Source organism: Stegodyphus dumicola, chromosome 1 (assembly GCF_044657685.1).
Source record: "Stegodyphus dumicola isolate Sdum_Otavi_A_Nest chromosome 1, ASM4465768v1".
In the NCBI taxonomy this organism is placed as follows: Eukaryota; Metazoa; Arthropoda; class Arachnida; order Araneae; family Eresidae; genus Stegodyphus; species Stegodyphus dumicola.
The window spans coordinates 25250451-25272092 of NC_140768.1; the positions used below are offsets into that span (position 1 = coordinate 25250451).

The following is a 21642-nucleotide window of genomic DNA, read 5'->3' on the forward strand; positions in this document are numbered from 1 at the left end:
AATGGATCTTAAAAAGAAGAGTTTTGGCTTAGAAATATGTACTGGCAGGCGACAGTTATGTATTATAGGAATGAGAAGGAAACCACGAATCAGTTCATTATGCAATGCAATTTCTGCGGAATTTGGTGTAATACCTAATAATAGGACAAATGTAAATAATATACATATATGTGTGTGTATATGTATATAAATGCTGTGATAAGTGTTAAAGACAAAGAACCATCCGACGTTGTCTTTTATTGGATGGGTCATTTTCTTATACTGCTTATCTAATGTGGGGAAAACTTCGAAAACGACCATGCGGCAGGCACATTTGCCTTAAATCGAGCCCACTTCGGAACTACCAGTGTTCAGCGATATTAGCGATCGGTTGGTCGTGGGCTGACTCTCCCAAGACGTCAGAATGAGCTTAGATGCTGAAAACGTGCATGCCATAATGGGCATCATACAAGGTCTTTGCCAATCATTTCACCGTCTTTCTAATGCGGGTGTTCATGATTAAAGAGATTTTCTATCTCCATATTATTCATACTTTCTGTGTTTCTTCTTTCAAATTTCACATTCACTGCAAAATGTAGTATATGAATTATTCCTTTAGCTATGTTCTGTAAGTACTTCAAGTTCTGACCATCAGTCCTGATATCCATAATAGCTTATCCAAAACAAAAAAGAAAGTCCAGTTTTACTTTGCGTGATTAATAATATTATACAACATGCTCTAAGAATAAATATTCATTTCTATTGTCAATGGCTCGCGTAGAATCGAAAAACAATGCTTCTACTTGAGTGATATTTATCAGCCACGATTCATACACAAAAGAATAATATTGGACTTAATGGTTCTTGTCGCACGGAATTTCTATCTTAGAGACGAATACAGTTCTGAAAGTTTTAATTGTGAAAATAATTTTGTATCGTTAATATCCTAGACACACAACTATGAACAAAGTTTTTTTAAATGCAAAAACAGGCACTTTTCTTCTCTTACGTTGACTTGGACTATAATGTTTTATTCGTTCTGCAGATATGTTGCAAAATGCGATAAATTCCTTCTAGGCGAAGGAAGTGCGATTGGAGTTTACTATGTCAGCTGTCCGGGTTTGAAAACATGCACATACTCTTATTTAAAAAAAATACCCTCTTTATGTTTCAGATTGCTTTTATACGGATCCATGCAGCTTTCGAAAGTACTATATTTCAATATGGTCTCCAAAAAAATACAACGAAAATTAGCCTGAGATTAGAAAGAAAACTGTATTTAAACAATCAGGTAGAAGAGATAACTTTAAACAGTAAATTTGTATAAGTTCCCTAAAATAGCACTAAATCAGAAAAGGAAAGAAATGATCAAAATAGCACGGACCTGTCAGGTACATAAAAGTTTGAGCCCAGTCATAATGCAAATTTGTTCTACACTTATTTAGCTCGAAGTCATATGATAATATGCACTTGCTTGTTATTTGCTTTCTTCCTTTTACGATAATTTGCGGCTGATTTCGGAGACCGGGTTTCTCTGAATGTGTCAACTCATCAAACTTATTCAAAACATTTTTTTTTTATTCCATGTGAGTTTCGACTGCATTATTAAGCTGGAGAAACAATAAAGAGATTTGCTGTTCTTTCGAATCGATAAGTTTCTAGGGGTGATAGCATTACTGATATTGAAATAAGCTGCAAATCGTGATCGCAAAGCAAAAAATCTGATGTGTACACCACATGACTTGTACGGAATATTAAATTATACGCATTTTTTCTTGCATTTACTTATTGCTTCCGATTCTTGCATTAAACTTATTGGATTGATTTAAATCTACTTCGCAGACAGCGCATAAACCACAATAGAATAAATGCATTCTTTAAAATTCACTCAGTATTTGTTTACCATAGCGACATTCTGGCGCTAGATTCACTTAACAGTATTATATTTCGTTCCTATTATAACTCATAATGCACAAAATTTATATAATTTAAAGAATAGAATTATCTAATTGTTGCCACATGTTCCATTCAAATACTATAATAAATCTAGAATCATCTATAAAAGAAATTAAGCAAACAAAACAAAAACGAAACAGTTTTTCACAGACGATTGAGTATTTCTCATTCAATTAATTCAGTTCTCACTTCGCGAGAAGGCAAAAATACATAAAAACTCAAAATATCTATATAAAAAATTACGAAGTAAATTTTAATATAGATATTTATACATTTTAATATAGATATTCCAGAAAGGATTAAGCATGATTTAACTGGCAATAATAAATGAAGACGTTATCTTTGTTGCTGCGAAGCTAAGTTACTCTAGATTGGCAACAAATCCACTAGTCTGTTGTTTCAAATGTAAACAATCAATGGCCGCCGTCAAAAGAAAAGGCTTAGCGGCACTTAAACAACTTTAAAATTATCGATAATTCTAAAAACATTGCACGCAGATTTACTAAAGGCATAAAAACCTTACCGGAAGATAAAAACAACATAATTCAATCATTTTTAAAGCAAAAAATGTACAGTTTACAAACATATAAGAGTAAAGAAACTGAGATCACCGAGCCGGGTGATAGAGTGGATATATATATTAATATATTTATATACGTTTGGTGCGGCCGATTGCAACCAAAATACGAGGTGCACATCTACATGTTATAGCAGTCCTATATACAAAATTTCAACGTTCTGAGGCTACTCGTTTTTGAGTTATGCGAGACACGTACGTACATACCTTCATTCAGACGCCACGAAAAATTATCTTCAGAATTTATTTTAAAGCAGTTTTATAATTCTTTTGGAGGAAACGAGTCTTTTATTCTGTCCTTACGTACAGATATCAGGCAAAAACGTCGTTAAATTGCATTCGAAAGCGGTCAAAATGGATATTTTCGTTGAAATATGCTGCCTGAAACTTTTCGTGATTACAATACTTCATTTTTACTTCGTACAAGGAAGTAAAAATGGTAATGTAAAATATTAAGATACACTTTTGAGCCTGTCAAGTATTTAATATATTTCACCTTTGTAACACCACAAAGTCTTCTTTAACTTGCTATCATAACTTAGAGCTCTTATGAAATTACAAAAATTAATAAACTTGTTCTTTGAATTCAGTACATATATATATGTGATGATAATTTTATATTGTGTATGTGATTAGGGAATACACCAATTATATCGCATTTGCGAGTGGATTGAGGTTAGAAGATCACTGAAATATCACTGAAATATCACTGAAATTACTTAGTGAAAGATGCCAGGAACGTTTTTAGAATTACAATTTCACTTCAGGATACATACGCATATTTATTTCTATTTTATTACACTATGAAACATCAAAATTGAGACAATTTGCATCCCATGATTGTGATCATGACGTAGTACATCATTTTTAATAATGAGTAGAAGCAATCAGGCAAGAGACGTCCTTTAGCTAGCAGGCGTAAGCAAGCAACAAAAGAGGATGCGTAGTTAGTTGCAGTGCTATTTATAAGCTTGTGAATTCTTTGTTTTACTTCTGTATAGCAACTGGGCAAACATTTACGCAACGCGGAGACTTCAGAAAAATTTAGATGTATTGAAAAGGTTGTGTTTTAATAGAATATTAGTAACTTAAATTTTTTAAATATGCAGTCTAGAAAGTTTCTATAACGAGTTAATCATTATTGGTTTCTAGGCGGTTGCGTTTAATTTCTCCTTCCTTAATTCATTTGTAAAATATCCTTATTTAGTGAATTAGATTCCTTTGAAACTGTTCACTTTCTTCAAAAGCTGGGAAACTGTGGAAATGATTTCAAAAACTACTCGTGCAAATTTCACGAGCAAGATTCCTTTTAATGACAGGTACACGCTGCGCAAAAGGAAAGGGGGGACAGTTTTATATCTCCCTTCCTACTAGGCCTATTGATGAAATTTAACTTGCGTTTTTAATGTCTATAATGCCCACTTTAGGATATAAGTTAGATTTACCTATAGCTTTAAACATACGTGTTTTGACACAAAATCAGACTTTTACTGAAATGGCATACCGACTTTTTTTCATATTTCTATTCTACGGCTCAAATTAAGCCGAACCGGCGAGTTTTGTAAAACCTGCAAGAGTAGTTTTCAAAAAATTAGCTATTAAACGTTTAGCTCCTCAATGCTATTTGAGTTTAGTATATACTTATTAATATATCTTTCCTATTAAACTTCATTCGCAGTTCGAAATTTAGATCCAATTAAAAACAAATTCGCAGATATTTTCTGATTTATTTTTTTAGTTATTTTTAAAGCTATCAGAAAAAGTTTTGAATTATAACATTTTAAAGTAGATGTATTTCTAGGCATACCTGAAAAGAAAAAAATTCAAAATTTCCTAAGGATAAATATGAATTTAGTATTGACGCGTTTTGAAATTCGGCATATTTGTTACAAGTAATAATAACGCCAGGTAGAGTAGACTTTAAGGTACCCCTTGCATTACGGCGAAGTTGTTGTTTGGTTTATCGCCAAGTTGTTGCTTCATTCATGGTAGCCTGAGTAGTTGAATGTTATGGAAACCCTATTGTGACGTAATCGGGTGCATGATTCTGGGAAATTTTGAATCATGGGATGTTTTGTAAGCGTTTTTGTGGTGTGTGTTAAAACCGTTTAGTTGGATTTGAATGGGTTTGTAGGAAGAAAGGCTCAGATAGTCACTATGTGAAGCGTTCGATCAGAAAGAGTACCTGGTTTGAAAAACGTCATTTGAGTATGATTGATATTTTCATTTTTACGTGGCTCTGGGTGTACGAAGAGAACTCGAAAATCATGGTAAGTCAATATTTGCTTTTGGTAGTGCTTAAATGTATAACATGTTTTTCGTTTTTTTTTATGTTATTTTATTGTTTGGTTTAAAATGTATTTTATTGAGATTATGTATTTTGGCTGATCTTTAGAATATGGTAACTGGTGGTTTGGCGACATTTTGGAGGCGATAAAGGTTACTACCTGGGACTTTGGTAATAATGTGAGCAGTACTCAGTTCCGATTACGCATTATTTTGTGTGAGGGAAATGAGAGATCATGGGATATGTCATGTGATATTAATGCACGAATTACGGTTCTTTAATCGGAAAAGGGGGGAAATCGGGAAAAAATCTGGAAATTTTGTATTTGGCTTTATTCTGTGTTGTGGGAAACAGTGTTCGTTAATTTTTGGATCCCATGGCCCTAACTAAAGTGAATTCGAAATGGGTATTTAGTAGGATTGAAAGGGGTAGTAATAAGTGTTTCTTTAAGGTTGTGCGAGATAGAAGTAAAGATGTTTTATTAAGTTATTTATTTTACCTAGTACCTTGCTGTGAACTATAAGTATGATTTTAAAGATCCTGAAACAGAAATAAGAAAAGTTTATCGGACACGTAATCAAGATTCTGAAGAAGATTAGGTAATTAGTATTTTTAATTATTTGAGGATATTATTTTTATGCATTGTTCTAAATGTAAGGTGGAAGTAAAGTAATTTGGTATTATTGGGAAAATTGTTATTAGCAATGATTTAGTTTAAAGTAATTAGGATTGTAAGCTAATTTTTATTAATTTAATGTATGTGCTTTTTTATATTTTAAGTAATGTTTTTGAATTTAATTATATTTTAATTAAATTATAGTTATTTTGTGAATTTTATGTTTGTAGGAATTTGGTATACGTTTTAGTTGAAGTAAACGTGCATGGAAATAATTTAAATATTTGACACTAAGTATTTGTAATGTTTGCGGTATGAATTCGTTGGTGACGTTTATAATATAATAGATGATTTAGAGGTAAAAGTTTTTGGATATTTTATTTATTTTATGTGTGGAAATGTTCATATTTGGAAAGGGTATATAATTTTTCGCGATCAGGTAATTTTATGTATGTTCTTTTTACCGGGTTTAAAGATTCAGAAAATTGTCATGTATTTTCGTGAAATTTTTCTAATTTATGAGAAAAAAGCAGTGTACATGGATATAGTGAAGAGTGTGCGCAATGCCATTTTTGTGTAATTCTGGGATGTTTTTTTAAGTAAAATTGTAGTTTATTTTGGCTTTGTGTAGCGGCGATTTTTGGCGCAAGCCAAAATAACGAGTCAAAGAATTGCACAAAATCGGTATTCATGTACCGCCGAAAATCGCTAAGTTTCGCCAAGGGGTACCCTAAACTGTACTTTTACCATAACGCCAAATGTAATTTTTGGACTTTGTTCAAAAAAGGAAAATAGGTTATCTTAAGTTAAGAATTTCGCTAAGTGAATTATTCTTGGCGCAAGCTGAAGAACACACGACAGGATAAATACTTAAATTTCTTGCTTCTAAAAGCTTCTAACCATTATTTACAAAATTTAATATTAAAGCATAATTTGAACCAAAATAGGGAACAAAAATCCAGTATGTCTTTACAGAAAACTGAAGTTTTGTGTCAAAACCCCCTATGTTAAAGCAATTTTATATATAAATCTAATATAAATCCAAAATTCTGTGGAGTTAGCAAAGAAGGGTTATTAATTTCGTTTTGGCATTTTGTATTAATTCATTTTTCAAACTGTTGCCACCAAATATTACAGCTCTGTATTATATTTAAGGAAAATAAAAGATGAAGAATCTGCATAAATGTATGTATATGTATATTTTATTTTATTTTTTAGTACATAGATTATTCTTGCAATAAGATTCATCTTTCTGAACGTTTACATGATTTAATCCTCATGACGGTTGTTACTATTTTTGTCACCTAAATTTTCGTAAAATTTTCCTCCGTAAGTCGTGATTAATATTCGTTACTGACTAAACAAGACCTCGTGTTAAATTAACCTATTTCACATATTCTTGAAAGGCAGACAATGGTTTATCTTTTGAAATACGTTAAGATGTTACATTAAAATATCAGACTTATAAATGAAATCTACCATTTTTAAAATTCATGCTATAATATATCTTTTACATATTTCATTTAAATTTTCGAGTAATAAAGTGACATATTTATCTACATTTTTACAGTTAATTTATACTACTATAATATTTTTTTTTTTTTTTTTACATTTAGATTTGATATCAGGTAGACAAAATTAATAAAATTAACTTGATTGCTAAATTATTGCATATGGAACAGTCAGTTAGCTATATTTCTACAAATTTTTAATATCAATTAAAAGAACATTTTAACATTTATTTATTAATTCGCTGTATTAAAATATATTTTCATTGCATATTAATACTATTTATTTAACTTTATTTTAACTTAAAGTAACTTAACGTAACTTAAGTGAACGAAGAAGTAACATGCCTTCAAAAGGTTTTAGCAATGGTTTTCCTAAAAATTCTTTTCACCTAGACTTTTTAGCCCGTAAGTTCTATTAGTCTCAAAACTGCATTTTGCATCGAATCACTTTTCAAATTGCCTGCTTTTAATATTATCGTCCTGTATTATATTTAAATAAACTAAATAATGCAGAATTTACATGAATGTATGTACTCTCGCACTGTGAAAAACCAACGGTACCTAGAGCTATCAAGTTTTGTATAACATAGTCCTCCAACCGAACGTGGGCGCTTGGCAGCCCGAATTTTGAAGTTCGGATTTGTTTATTATCTATTTCAAATTTTCTGAAATTTTAACGAATTTTTGATTAACAAATTCAATGATTTCAAAGCGAGCAACGCCAACACAAGCGAGCAACGGCAACACTGTACGGAAAAAGACATTCTTATCTCCAGGGCGCGAGACTGTGTTTCGTGAATTCTAAAGAAATGTTGTTTTGCTGCTTTTAAATATTTTGTGATATTGTTGTTGCTTTGAATTTTATGTGGTTTAAAGTGCGAAGATATTTAATATACGCGAACATATTCAATGTTTAGTAACATGATATTTAGTAAAAAATGGTAACACAAAACGTTGAATATAATCCGAAAGCATTCAGATTTTTTTTTTCAGTTTTTCCACATTCCATTGCATTCATTCTGTTTATCCGCATATATCTTCTTTTTTTTTTTTTTTCTTTTTTTTTAATACTTTCTTTTCTTAGACATTTTGTTTCTGCATTATTTTCTTTTTATTTAGATAATTTGACTTTATGTTTTGTTAAGGGGATAATACTCGAAATTAAATCACTGTTTTGGAAGGCATAACACAGTTAAACTGCATCTTGAAAATAGTCATCTTACGAATAACAGATTACCTTTGTAAATAATACTGCGACATTCCAAATGTAAACAAGAAGATTTTATAAAATAATATAAGCTATTTTCTGAATACACATCCATTTCTAAACGTTTTACTTACTTAAAAAATTTCTGTTTAAGATATCTATTGAATAATTTAATTCAAAGTTTTAATCTAAAAATTTACTGCAGAAAGTTAGTACTAACTGAACGGTATTCACGCACTGCAAAACTGTAATTAAGTATTAACCGAATGTTGGAAAAATTTCGGCATTTTCCTCCACAAAATATTTTGATGTAAAATTACAACTTAGAGTAAACTAAGAAATAACATACCTTCAAAAGGTTACACGAGTATAAATATGTTGAAAGTTTAAGAGGGAGAGAAATCATCCCCTAAGGAAATTTTCTAAATTAATTTTGAAGGGTGTTTTTATAGCCATCAGGCAAATATCTAATGGACATGAAATATGTTACCTTATCAAATCATAACAGAATGACTACATTAATGGTATTGTTTAATACTCTTAAAATCTTTAATTAGAGGAACCTTGATGAAACTTAAATGTCTCTTCAAATAATCAGTGTCATGTTTTACGAATGACAGTATAATTTAGGAAATTAAAAATAACATCGTATGTAAACACGTGCAAATTCCTCTAGAGGTATAATTTTAGTAATTGTTTAGATGTCAAAAATACATTACGGAAATAAATTTATATTAAGGTTTATCATACGTAAAACATTTTGCTAATTATTGTTTTTACTCTACATTTATAAAATTGTTTAAGGTACAGACATATAAATGAGACAACATTTCAAAAGGGCCACTGTGAATTATTAAAAAAAATTGGCTTGCATTTGAGTTGCATTATCATGAATCTATAATAGTGATGCTCATAAATTTTAATGCATTTTTTGCTCAAAGGGGAGTTAGCCCAGAAGGGCTATTAGTCGCAAAACGGTATTTTGCTTCGAAACACTCTAAATTCACACTTTTCAGATTTTTGACACCAAATATGATCTGCCAGAATTATATTTTAAGAAATTAAATAATGAGGAATTTGCATGATTGTATGTATGTTTCTTGCACTGAGAAAAACAACGATACCTAGAGTCATAAAATTTTGAATAACATATGACTCCCCTCGAACATGAAAACCTGAAAGCCCGAATCGTGAATTTCGAATTCGTTATATATATTTCTTATTTGTAAAACTTTAACTAATTTTTGATTAAGAAACACAACGATTTCAAAGAAAGCACTGGCAACACATTGTGCGGAATAAAATATATTTATCTCTAGCACGAGAGACTGAGATATGCGAGAATTCTAAAAGTATTTGCTTTTAAAATATTTTCACCCCCAAACGCTCTCGAAACTTTTATGTATGTGTAAATTGAAAATTGTCTCTCTGGGCATAGTATAAAATATGAAAGCTTTAAAATTTTTAATTGGTACCATTTAAATTTTACTTTTTTGCACTTCTATTAAATGCAATTTCCATTTTTTTTGTTGCATTAGATTTTAATTTGAAAAACGCTGTGCATGTAACCCCTTTCAAATTGTTACACGTACTACGGACTCGTGGATTTTGAGTAATTGATGATAACACTTGATGAAAGTGAAGAGAGGATTTATTCGCCCGTATTACACAGAATAGTTTCAGGTACATTTATACGGTCGAAAAACTACGATAAACACTCTAAAACAATCAGGAACACAGCCTTCAGGTTATAACGGTGAGCACAACTTCGGCAAAGCACTAAAGTACAGCTCCCGACTCAGTCGATCGCTCTCAAGCTAATCTCTGAACTCAAGAACTGAAGAGAACTCAAAACCGCGCAATACTGTGTTTCATGAATTCTAAAGATATGTTGTTTTGCTGCTTTTAAATATTTTGTGATATTGTTGTTGATTTGAAGTTTATGTGGTTTAAGTGCGAAATATTCAATGTTTAGTAACATGATATTTAGTAAATAATAATAACACACAAAACATTGAATATAATCCGAAAGCAATCAGATTTTTTTTTTTTTTTTAGTTTTATTTATTTATTTATTTATTTATTTTTAGTTTTTACTACACTACTAGTACGTACTCATTGCAGGCAGGGTGTGTATATAGTTTTAAGCTGCCTTGGAGAATATTCCCGAGAAATCCACTAAGAATGCGTTCTAGAACGTTCTCGCTCCGTCTATGGCATACCTCTAGTTTTGTCGCTAAATGGCTGATTTCACGCCAAATCTGGCAACCTGGTTTTCGTTGTCATCTTAAACCACATTTCCGGCAACCCTAAACCCGCTTTGCTGGGACGTTATCTTATCGCAGGTGGCGTTTCGTAACAATATTATACGGGTTACTATTTAAGGCAGATTGCTTTATACTTATGTTTGGCATTCCCGCCTAAAATATTCCACCTGACTAATTTCAATTCCTAAGAAAAACTCTGATAAGTGCCCCAGCGTTCGGTGATTTAACAATTTAATAATAATAGTCTGCTTCTCCGATATCCGATATATTTTAAATATTTTTTGCGAAATTATTTGCTATAACAGAGAAAGGTATAGTTATGACTGTATTGTTTTCGTTGCTTTTGCTTTGGAGCACTAATTTTAATTTATATGGATAGCTGTAATGACTATCTTGTTCGGTAACTAAATGAGATTTAGTGCTTAAAGGTAACTAAATAATTATGGTAGAATCCTTTAAAAAGAAAAATTATTCATTATTCAGAATTTTAAATGTTATTATTTTAAGAGAATAATGTTCTTCTAAAGACATGGATCCAGTTATCCCTTTTAACAGAATGTGTATATTAATCGAGAATCAATACATGTGTTTTAAATGTAAATGTTTGCTTATGTACATTTTAGTGGTCTATCATGTCCCACATGTGATCTTTAGCGAAAATGTGTATCTTCAAAACCGAACCTGGGTAATTTATTCAGGTCTAGTTCGGGAATAAATTATTTATGTGTATCTGAACTATATTTATTATTTTATTTGATTTTTTTTATTTTATTTGAATTGGTGACTGAATTCTTACTCATGTGGATTATCCTTCCTTAGTGATTTGTAGTGCTACGTCTTTGTATTTCAATGTAAAGAGTTTGAGGCTATGTCTAGGGTTTGGAGTTACTATATTGAGATTTATCAGTTTTCAGAGAAGTAACAGAATATAACATTATTTTAAAGAGAAATAGTATTTGTAAAATTGGAAAGTGAATTGTATTTTATGTTACTGAAAACCAATCCTCTTTTTAGATTTTATACCAAAACACCATGTGCGATATGTCTTTTCAGGGTAAAGGTATTCAAAAAGAGTTGTGTAAAAGACAACTGAGAGATAAAGTTGAGGGATAGTTGTGTAAAAGATAGCTCAGAGATAAAGTTGAGGGATAGTTGTGTAAAAGATAGTGGATGTTAAAGGGTTAAAGATAGTTGAAGTTAAAATGCGTAAAATATTCAGCAGTAAGTTTTAATTAAATATATTCAAAGCATCTTACCAGTAAACGCTTCCATTCAGTGAAACGATTAAACCATTAATGGTATGCCCACTTTGATTAATATTCCGGTATAGCATATAATGCAAGAGGTTATTATGTGCATATTGCTCACTCAAGTTTTCTAACTGTTTTACGTGTTTCTTGAGAACGAAGGAATTGAGAATTAAGGACGAAGTAGAAACGTTAGCATATCAGCTGAACGAAGAGGCAGAGCGGACAGAAAGACCAATCAGGAGATTAAATAAGGTGATGTACGGTAGCACATGCGCAGATATGCAGGTAGACGTAATGGGGGAGTGTCTGAGTAGTATAAAGCATGTTGTCGGTGTAAGATCAGTATTTCTGGCAAAGGGATTGCACGCCGTATAGCAGTTAAAATCACACCGAGTTGCTGCCTAAGCGAGAAATGGCGAATAATCAATCTGTTAGACGACATCTGGATGCTTTAACCCGAGGTCGAATCATTGGGAAGTTGGAGGAAGGCCGGAGTGTGAGAAGTGTGTCTGCAGAGTTCGGAATTGCTCACAGCATCGTTTCACGACTTTGGGGACAATTTCAAACTACAGGAACAGCTATCCGGGGGTTTAGTAGTGGTCGTCCACGAGGAACCACACCCGCAGATGACCGGTATATTGCCTTACAGGCCAGAAGAAACAGGCTGCAGACAGCGGGAGAAATCGCTAGACACAAGACACAGGCGACTGGACGACGGATATCGCGTTTTACCGTGGCCAGAAGACTGCATGGTGGTGGTCTATTTGCACGACGCCCTGTACGGTGTGTACCTCTAACGCCTGCCCATCGGAGAAGGCGTTCTCTGTGGTGCCGGGAACACCGGAATTGGTGAGACAACGAATGGAGACGAGTACTCTTTACAAACGAGAGCAGATTCAGTCTGAGTAACGATACTCATCGCATACTCATCTGGAGAGAGCGGGGAAGCCGCAATCATCCCTCGAACATTATTGAAATGGACAGGTACTGAGGTGGCGGTGTTCTCGTTTGGGGAGGCATCATGCTTGGTAGTCGTACAGACCTTCACATCTTCGACGCAGGTTCAGTCAACGGGACCCGTTATTGTAACGAGATTCTTCTTCCATATGTGCGTCTTTTTAGAGGCGCTATTGGTCCGCAGTTACTTTCCATGGACGACAATGCACCATGTCATCGCACAGTAGCTGCAGAACAGCTCTTAGTGAATGAGGATATTGAACGTATGGATTGGCCGGCACGATCTCCGGATCTCAATCCCATCGAGCATGTATGAGATTTACTAGGCAGACGCTTGGCAATCTCGTACCTTACCACCAGTAACAATTCCGGAGCTTCGATTGGCGCTGCAAGACGAATGGGCAGCAATGCCTCAACAACTCATCGACACCCTCATTCTCAGCATGGGCAGACGCTGTGAAACCTGCCTAGCAGTCAGGGGAGATCATATCCCCTATTAAAGACCGGATGTTTCTTGCTGGACACCCATCACAGGGATGTTTCGGCCTTCAGTCGCATTGCGCTCCATGCTACTTTTTCAATAAAGCTTCTTTTTATCCCTCTGATTTCTCTTTTAGTAAGTGTTGCTTACATTACTCATGTTCTTACGTATTGGGGATCTTACGGTATTAAATGCGTTGATTTGGAAAGCTTTTGTACAAAGTTATATTGAAAAAACCGTCTCGTCCTTAATTTTTGCACACCAGCGTATGTTTGATGACATCTCTGACCGCATCATCCAGTGACTTCCATGACATCATCCGTAATATAAGCATAAGTATTTTAAGTAAAAATGCCTCTGTTTCTAATGTAAAAAATATGCTTTAATAATATTTAAAAATAAAGTAGAGCCGTGTTATTACCTGCAACATGATGAGAGGTAAAATACATATCAGAATTTCATTGCCTAAATTCCTCTGTCAGAAATACATGTATGCAATCTAAAAATATTACTTCATTACAAAGACTTCCTAAATATGTTTGACCAAATATACTGAACGAAAAGGGTCTCGAAATGTAAAGAAAAAACGGAGATTTCTAAACTAGATCGAAAACAAAAGCAATGATCTTACACACACACACACATATATATTATTTTTCCTTTTCTTTTCACATACCCTCCAGTCTTTTCTAATACTGTTACAAACTCGTCTTGTTCAAGCGGCATTAAGATCAGGAGTTTTCTTTTTTCTTTTTTTTTCTCATTTTTCTTTTCTTCCGGATGCCCTTTTACTTTCGTGTCAATCTAGATAAATAACTGTGACAGATATACTCATACCTTTGTTATACCACCGCAAAATAATTGCTCCATTAACTTTGAAGTGTATCACATACTTTTGTTGGAATAATGATGCTGGATTCTTTACTGTGGGTAAGAGTAAGTTCAAAAGAAAAATATGTTTGAAAAAAATAAGAGTAGTTGTAATATAGGACGCATATTACATCAAAAGACTTTTTTCATAAGGATTTATGAACTAACATTTTATTTCATGTAGTATGGTCTCCCTCTTTTTCTTCATGTCTTCGTGGTGTAATATTGGTGTAATTATTGTCACTTAATAATGGTGTAATTATTGTCACGCAACCATTGTCAAACAATAATCCTCAGCCCCTGTTTGGCCATGTATTGATCTTTAGATCTGTATTATAAACTCCCGAGGCAGCCTCACGGGGCCCCAGGGAGTTGTTATTCCTAGATAGGGGAGGGCGTGGGACACACGCCTGTTTATCTATGTTAAACACCAGGCGTCCCCGTCCTCCGTCACCTGTCATCTGTCTTCGTGGTGTAACAGTAACACACTCAGCGCCACCAGGATTTGGCGATTGGTAAAATCCAGTCGCTTTTTAAAAGGGGAGTATATAAAGTATCTTCTTCCTCTTTCCTGCATATATATAAGGTATATTTCTATATAAGGTATCTTCCTCCCTAATAACCAGTCGCATTTTAAAAGGGGAGTATATAAGGTACCTTCTTCCTCTTTCCTGCATGCCTTCGTGGTGTAACGGTAGAACACTCGACGCGTATTCGAGAGGTCAAGGTTTGAATCCCGGCGAGGGCATTGTACATTTTTCACGTCTTCTTGATTCTAAATAACCTAATGACTTTACAATATGTTATATATTCATTTCAATAAAAAAAAGAGTTATCTTCAAATATTTTGCCATCAAGTAAGCAAATAGCAAACGTATGGTTTCCTCTTGATGAAACTAAGTATTGTCTTTTAAATTAAATGCAAATAAGAACCAGTTACTCCTGTAATGCTTTCCATAAAGACCACCTTTATAAAGTAATCCTTTTAGTTACACAGCCTCTTTAGTTTATAAGATATTTTCTTGCTCCTTCCAGCATGCCTCTGTGTTGTATCGGTAGCTCACACGGCACGTATTCGAGACATCTATGTTCGAGTCCTGGTAAGGGCATTGAGCATTTTCAAGTCTCCTGTATAAAAACACTAATGATATGTGGTGCTCGAATAAAAAGGTGATGGACGATACCAGGATTTGTCGACTGAGTTCCCTCATCCCCAGTCACCACTTAAAAGGGGGAGTACATAAATTTTCCCATTTTTCATGTCTCCTGCTTGATAATAACCGAATGACTCTACAGATCTTAACAAAAAAAGATGGTGATAGTAATTCGTCATCACCAGGATTTAGAGACTGGTTGCTCTAATCCTCAGTCGCCCTTTAAAAGAGGGAGAATATAAAGTATTTTTCCTCCCTCCGGCATGCCTTCGTGGTGTAACGGGTAACGGTAGCATACTCGACACGTATTCGAGAGGTCCAGTTTCTTGAAACCTAGCCAGGCATTGCTCATTTTTTTGTCTCCTGCTTTTAAAAGAGGGGACGAAAAAACTGATGATTCAACAAATTTTTTGCATTCACTCAAATAAATAAAAATATGAATAAATAAAATCAAACCTCGGCTGATAAAATCAATAATGAATAATTTAAATTTTTGAAGAAATCTTACTGTAAGAACAAAATATTGCATTAATATTTACAGTAAAACTCCCCTCTCCTTCTATGTATTCAAAAAATTATTATATGATTTTCTGCTATTGAACTGCTACTTTTTACTAAGATATTGTTAAATCACCATTTTAATTAAACCTTCTTCACCATTGTGTGAAATGTTCTATCCTTGAAATGGAAACTGAAAAGAATTTGGAATGTAAATACTGTTTCTTTGTAGCTGAAGTTTTCTTAGTTTTAAATTACTGAGATTCTCCATTCTGTTGAAATTTTTCCAAGAAGCGGTAGTAATCATTTACAAGCTCTAGTTAAAGGCAATAGATGTAGCAAAAGACTAAAAAGTACTCACTCCATGGTCTGAAACATCATAATTTCATCGAAAACATTAAAACGTGGAATGCGATTCATGAGTATTTTCAACATGCCAAGCAGTTTTATTATAGCAATTCTGAAAAAATGCGGAATGAGGTTCTGAAAAATGTTCTGAAAAGTCCTGCAGAGATTATAACTGATGTATATGTAAAATTGCTATAGTATTACAAATGCTAAATTGCAAAGATTTTTTAGTAATGCATTACGTGAGATTTATGTATGTCATTTGATATTGTCACAAAGGTACAAATGATACTGCATTAGAAAACCAGAAATAATTTATTCTTGTTCTTCAATATGACCTTAGAAAACCTTTCGTTAAGCGTTTATTATTTTACCTTATTAGAATGTTTTTGGCGTAATGAAATTGAATGAAGATATATAATATATGAGCATAACTGAATGAAGGAAACGTAAGTTTCTTTTGGAAGAACTGCTGGATTTTATTTATACTAAGTTTTTATTTAATTTAAATTTAATTTAATTAATTTATTATTTAATTTATATAAATAAGAACTTTATTTATATAAGTTAATTTATTTATAAAATACTTCGAATGAAATATATTTGAGACTTTTATTTCTTCCATTTTGTGAAATCTCCGTATTAACAAAATATTAATTATTGACACTTGATGGAAATATTTATGACTGCCATGCGCGCAAGCAGTCAAGTGAGACGTAGAGTGAGTTAAGTGAGTCGTGAGCGCAAGCAGTTATTACGTAAATATTAAACACACTTCACGAAGGCATGAAGAAAAGGAAGGAGAAAATACCTTATATACTCCCCCTTTTAAAGGCCGACAGCGAATTAGGAGACTCAGTCGTTGGATCCTGATGGTGAAGAATTATCATCCAGCATCTTTTAGTTGGAGCATTACTGTTGATGCATTAGGTTATTTTTGATGCTGGAGACGTGGTTAACGAACAATACTCTCGCCGGGATTCGAACCTGGAACCTTCGAAAACGCGTCGAATGTGCTATCGTTACATCACGAAGGTATATGCATCACGAAGGTATATGCATAAAGGAGGGTGAATATATCATATAACATAAACAAATGTTCGAGGTGGCGTGGTGTATTTTGGGACACAAAAATATCACAACTGCTTTACCTTTTAGCATTGTTAGTTTAAAGAGTTCGTTTTGAATTTATGACTTCATGTTCTATATCTTAAATACCTGGAATTTTAAAGAGTCTGGACAGTTTTAGCTGTTTAGCTTAAAGTTGTTTTAGTTCTTTAACCCCGAATATAAATATCAAATAGCATTTAAAATGTTTTTGTGATTTGTATTTATTTTGTAAATATTGTGTATATATTTGTAAATATTGCGTAGATTTTGTAAACATAAAACCAATAAGAATCTCTACATATAATAAAAGGAAGAGTCTGTCTGTGTGTGTCTCTCGTTCGTGCTGCGCATAAGCTAATAGACCCAGGGCTACGAAATTTGGTACATAGGTGCGTCTACACAAGAGCCAGTGCACCTCGAAGCGATTTTTGCAAAATTCGAATCAGATTGATTTTTATTTTATGTTTTTTGATGAATTGGCATCAAATCAATAATCCTGTCTCATTATAACAGTAACGATGGCGCGTAGGCATTGTTGCTGATATATCCACTGTTGGCAATGTTGCTGATATCAGCACTGTTGCCACTCGAAAAAATATGGGCTATAATTCTGTGTAGTTTTTAAATTAAATGTTTCTCTTGGATATTGGACGTTTGTCGAGAGAAAAGTGATAAAATTGCATAAATTTACATTTACGTTTTCAGAATTTTTTCCTGGAAGATTGGTGAAAGAATTCTTTTCCTAACAGATTCATGAAAGCATGCCTCAGCCACCAAGAAAAAAAAAAAAAAAATGTTTGCGTGCAAAACGAGCAAGTGATAGTGAAAGAGGTTTAATCTGATATATACGTGGCGGTATATTTAAAATCCAGACGAAGTCTGGTCGCGTAGCAACTAGTAATGAATAAAAAATGGACAACATTAAAAGGAAAATGGGATTTGAAATCTTGATCGCAAATGTTTCGAGGTGTTAGTCAATAATCTGAAATTTTGATATTAGATTTAAAAAAAAAATTAAAATATTTGATGAGGTTGTAATCTTTGCAATTGATTGTCAATATTGGGTTATGAAATTTAAATGTAGTAGTGGCAGATAAAGAACAGCGTATAAGCTAAGTACCTAGTTTCCATTCACCAACAGTTATTAACTTATAAATATGTTGTAAGGATCTTAAGTTTTACTAACGTGTATTTTATTTTAAATCTTTACTATCACTTCTTATTTTCTACTTCCGGCCAGAATTAAAAGCTTTAACTTATTTATGCAAATTTGTCTTGCGAACGCCAAGTACTTAAGTTGTGGCTTTTTGCCAAGCAAAAGAGAGGAAGGAGTGATTAGGAGCAGGCCGCTTGCCATAGCAGTTTTACTCGGTTGCTGGTTGCCTTCAAGGCCAGAGATTTAATCCTCTTGATAATTTTAAACGTATCGTAGTGTTAACAGTTCTCTGTACTACATACGGCCTTTCTGTTAATATACGGCCAATCTTCAAGTAGACACTTGTTTATTAATCCAAAGTTAGTTTAGTTAGAATTTAGTTAATATTTTTATATTCTTACGTTCAGACCACAAGTGGTTGGTCTCTGTATTCCGAAGTCCGGAAATCATTGTAAAGAGAGAAAAATAAAGGGTTTCGTATACCCTTCCTGTGTATCTTGTCTACTTCCCACATTTATTGAACATAACTTTAGTAAGCTCCCTGTTCCGAGTCAGGTCATTTAATGTTCCCAAAGCAAGTAAGGAGGAACACTGAACTTGATAATGAATCTTATTCTCGTTTTTGCTCTGAACGAGTAAGATTTTATTTCAACTTTTCAGCTTCTGTCTGACACACATGTTTGGTTCACCTAGCTTGCAATTAAGGAAATATCACAACAATGTACAATTTTAAATTAGTCAAAAATCTAGCTTAAATCAGCGTATGTTTTGAATTTGGGGTACGTATGAGATATAGTTGCCTTCTTTGGCACAATTGGGAATGAAAAAATAAAAATTATATAATTGAGCGAATCTATTCATAATCAAAACAAAATAGCGTTCTAAATAACAAAATGACTCGAGCAATCAAACAACACAGCAGGAAAATTCTGGAAAATGCAGCTTTAGCACACTATGTCAAGCTGGAAGAGAAATATACAAACGTATGGCTTAATATTATGATGAAAAAGCAACTTTAGCACAGAAATGTTATCACTTTCCCCCAATATTCAAACAATGGCTAACGGACTGACTACATGATAAACAGACAGTTCCTAATCATTGTTAGTTCAATTGCCATTTAGAACAGCTAAGGATAAAAGGTATAAAGAAGAACAAGAAAAATTTTAAATTAAAATATAGCTTTTGCAGTTTGAACCTTCAAATGCGAGCAATTAGACAAGTTGATGCCTTACTTTTTCTAAACCTGACGGGTGAAGCAATTCTTTTAGATACATATATTTTCCATCTTCCTGCTAAGTTACAGCGGTGTTTCTCAAAACGTTTGCCCTTACACAAATACTTTATCTCCTCTTCATAAGCACAACAGCCCCTTAAGTGCCTTGGTTGCCACAACCACGTGCATCTTCCAGCGTCTTCTACCTGCAGTGATCATCTCCAATTTTCATCCTTTATATTTTGAAGACCTTTTCAATGCCATCTTAGACATCTAGTTATTGGTCTTCCTCTGGCGCGGGATCCCTCAGGTCTTTTGAATAGCCAAGATCTTAACGGGGTTCTCTTCCAGGGTTCTCCAAACATAAAAACAGGTTGCATAAGAAAATCAGGTAGTATTAATGTCTTATATATTCGTTTTTTTTTGTTTTGGGATTTACACGATTAGATATTACTAAGTACGTTATATTTAGTAGTAATTAAAAGTCAATGACATCCTCCGTCAAAACATTTATTTTTAACATTTGGTCAAACAAAGCAAAGCTGGACTGCCAAGCTTACAAAGCAGGTGTCTCCGTTCTACTTTCTCTGACATATGTTTACTTTCTTGGAACCATTTATAAAATATCTACTTTAAAGTAATGTTATTAGGATATGCTGTGAAATTAATTTTATTTTTAAGACCCACGAATAGACCCGTGCGATTAATTAGAAGGTGCGCGAAATTTATCTCGAGGAAGAAATGTTGTAAAAGTTATAATACGTATCATCTGGCGAAGAATGACTTGAATAAATAAGGATGGAGGTGGTCATGAATTTTTAGTTCACGTGATACTGATTCAGAAACTCATATAGATTCTGAAAACGAGAATAAGAATGACAAAAATTGCTTTATTGGAAAGAAATTATCGGAAACGACAAAGAAAAGAAATTCAGTGTTTCCTCAGAGAAAAAGCACAGAAAAACGAAAACGCCCTGCGCCCACTGTGAAAAATATTCAGATTTAGAACACACGACAACACGTTATTCACTCTACTGGTAAAAAAAAAAAAAAAAAAAAAAAAAAAAAAAAAAACAGATAAAGATTAAAGGTATACTTATTTCATTTTCAATGATAATATATAATACGATTCCTTAAATTTTATTTCATAAAAGCATTTGGAAAAACTAAAAATTTGGATTTGGAAAAAGTGGATATAACACTTTTTCTGATGATTTACTATTTTTCTTCAAAAAACACGAACCGGGTCTGGACCCACTGCTTGCGCTCGCATAACTCATATGAGCACGTCAGTAACTCATATGCTCACGGGTTAATATTTATTTTTTAAAGTATCTCTTTTTAAGTGTAGTAGCTAATTAGGTTAACACAATTTTGCAATACTGTGTCTCAGATTGTTGGATCTGACCTCAAAGAAGAGATTCTGCAAATTGTTTACAAAAGGTTAAATATTTATGATTTTTTATTAGAAATATAAGTCCAGTTATCAATTGTCCTTTAAAATTTCATCATTCAGAGCTGTTCCTATACAGTGGTATTATAGCTGCTCCAAAGCTAAACAGAAGCTAAATATTAGATATTAGTTAATAATGAAGTGATACAATGCTATTAACTACAAAAGGCAGATTATACCATAATGGCTTTGATTTCCTGATATACCGTAACAAAACAGATGGGTCTGTCATCAAATAATATGAAAGAGCAATATATATGTATCTATTCATTCGCAAATTTAGAATGAGACGATGCAGGTAGTTCATTAACGCGACAATGCTCATTATTAACGAATCATTATTAACCGAATAGAGCAGTAGCTCATTATTAAAGAAAAGTTTGAATTAATTCTTTAGTAAAAAAAGTGTTTTGAAAAATCTATTGTCATACAATGTTAAAGGAAAATACAAAATAGGTTTATATGAAGCTATGTATTATTTATAGCCTACAAACAAAATATTTGCAAGATATTTTGAGATGACTAAATTCAAAGAGAATACTGATGCGGTTTTCCCAGACGCTGTGAGATAGCTATCCAGGAAAGCGGGGTTAGGGGTGCCAGAAAGTGGCAGAAAAAAGCAGGGTTGCCAGATTTGGCGCGAAATTGCACATTTGGTGTTATTTGATGACAAAATTGGCGGTATGCCATAGACTGAGCAAGAACATTCTGGAATGCATCCTTAGCGACTTGCTAAGGAATATTCTCTA

At 33.1% G+C, this 21642-nt stretch overlaps 2 protein-coding genes across 2 annotated transcripts in view; one reads left to right on the top strand and one right to left on the bottom strand.

Moving 5' to 3' along the window:
- Nucleotides 1-21642, bottom strand: part of LOC118188031 (dopamine D2-like receptor) — a 394626-nt gene that overhangs the window by 215892 nt on the left and 157092 nt on the right. The gene's annotated exons all lie outside the window — the stretch shown is intronic.
- Nucleotides 4660-21642, top strand: part of LOC146999059 (uncharacterized) — an 82368-nt gene continuing 65385 nt past the window's right edge. The window contains exon 1 of the mRNA XM_085813816.1: nt 4660-4782. Within this exon, the coding sequence (XP_085669942.1) occupies nt 4723-4782 (60 nt within the window). The 5' untranslated portion in view covers nt 4660-4722. The remainder of the gene's footprint in view (nt 4783-21642) is intronic.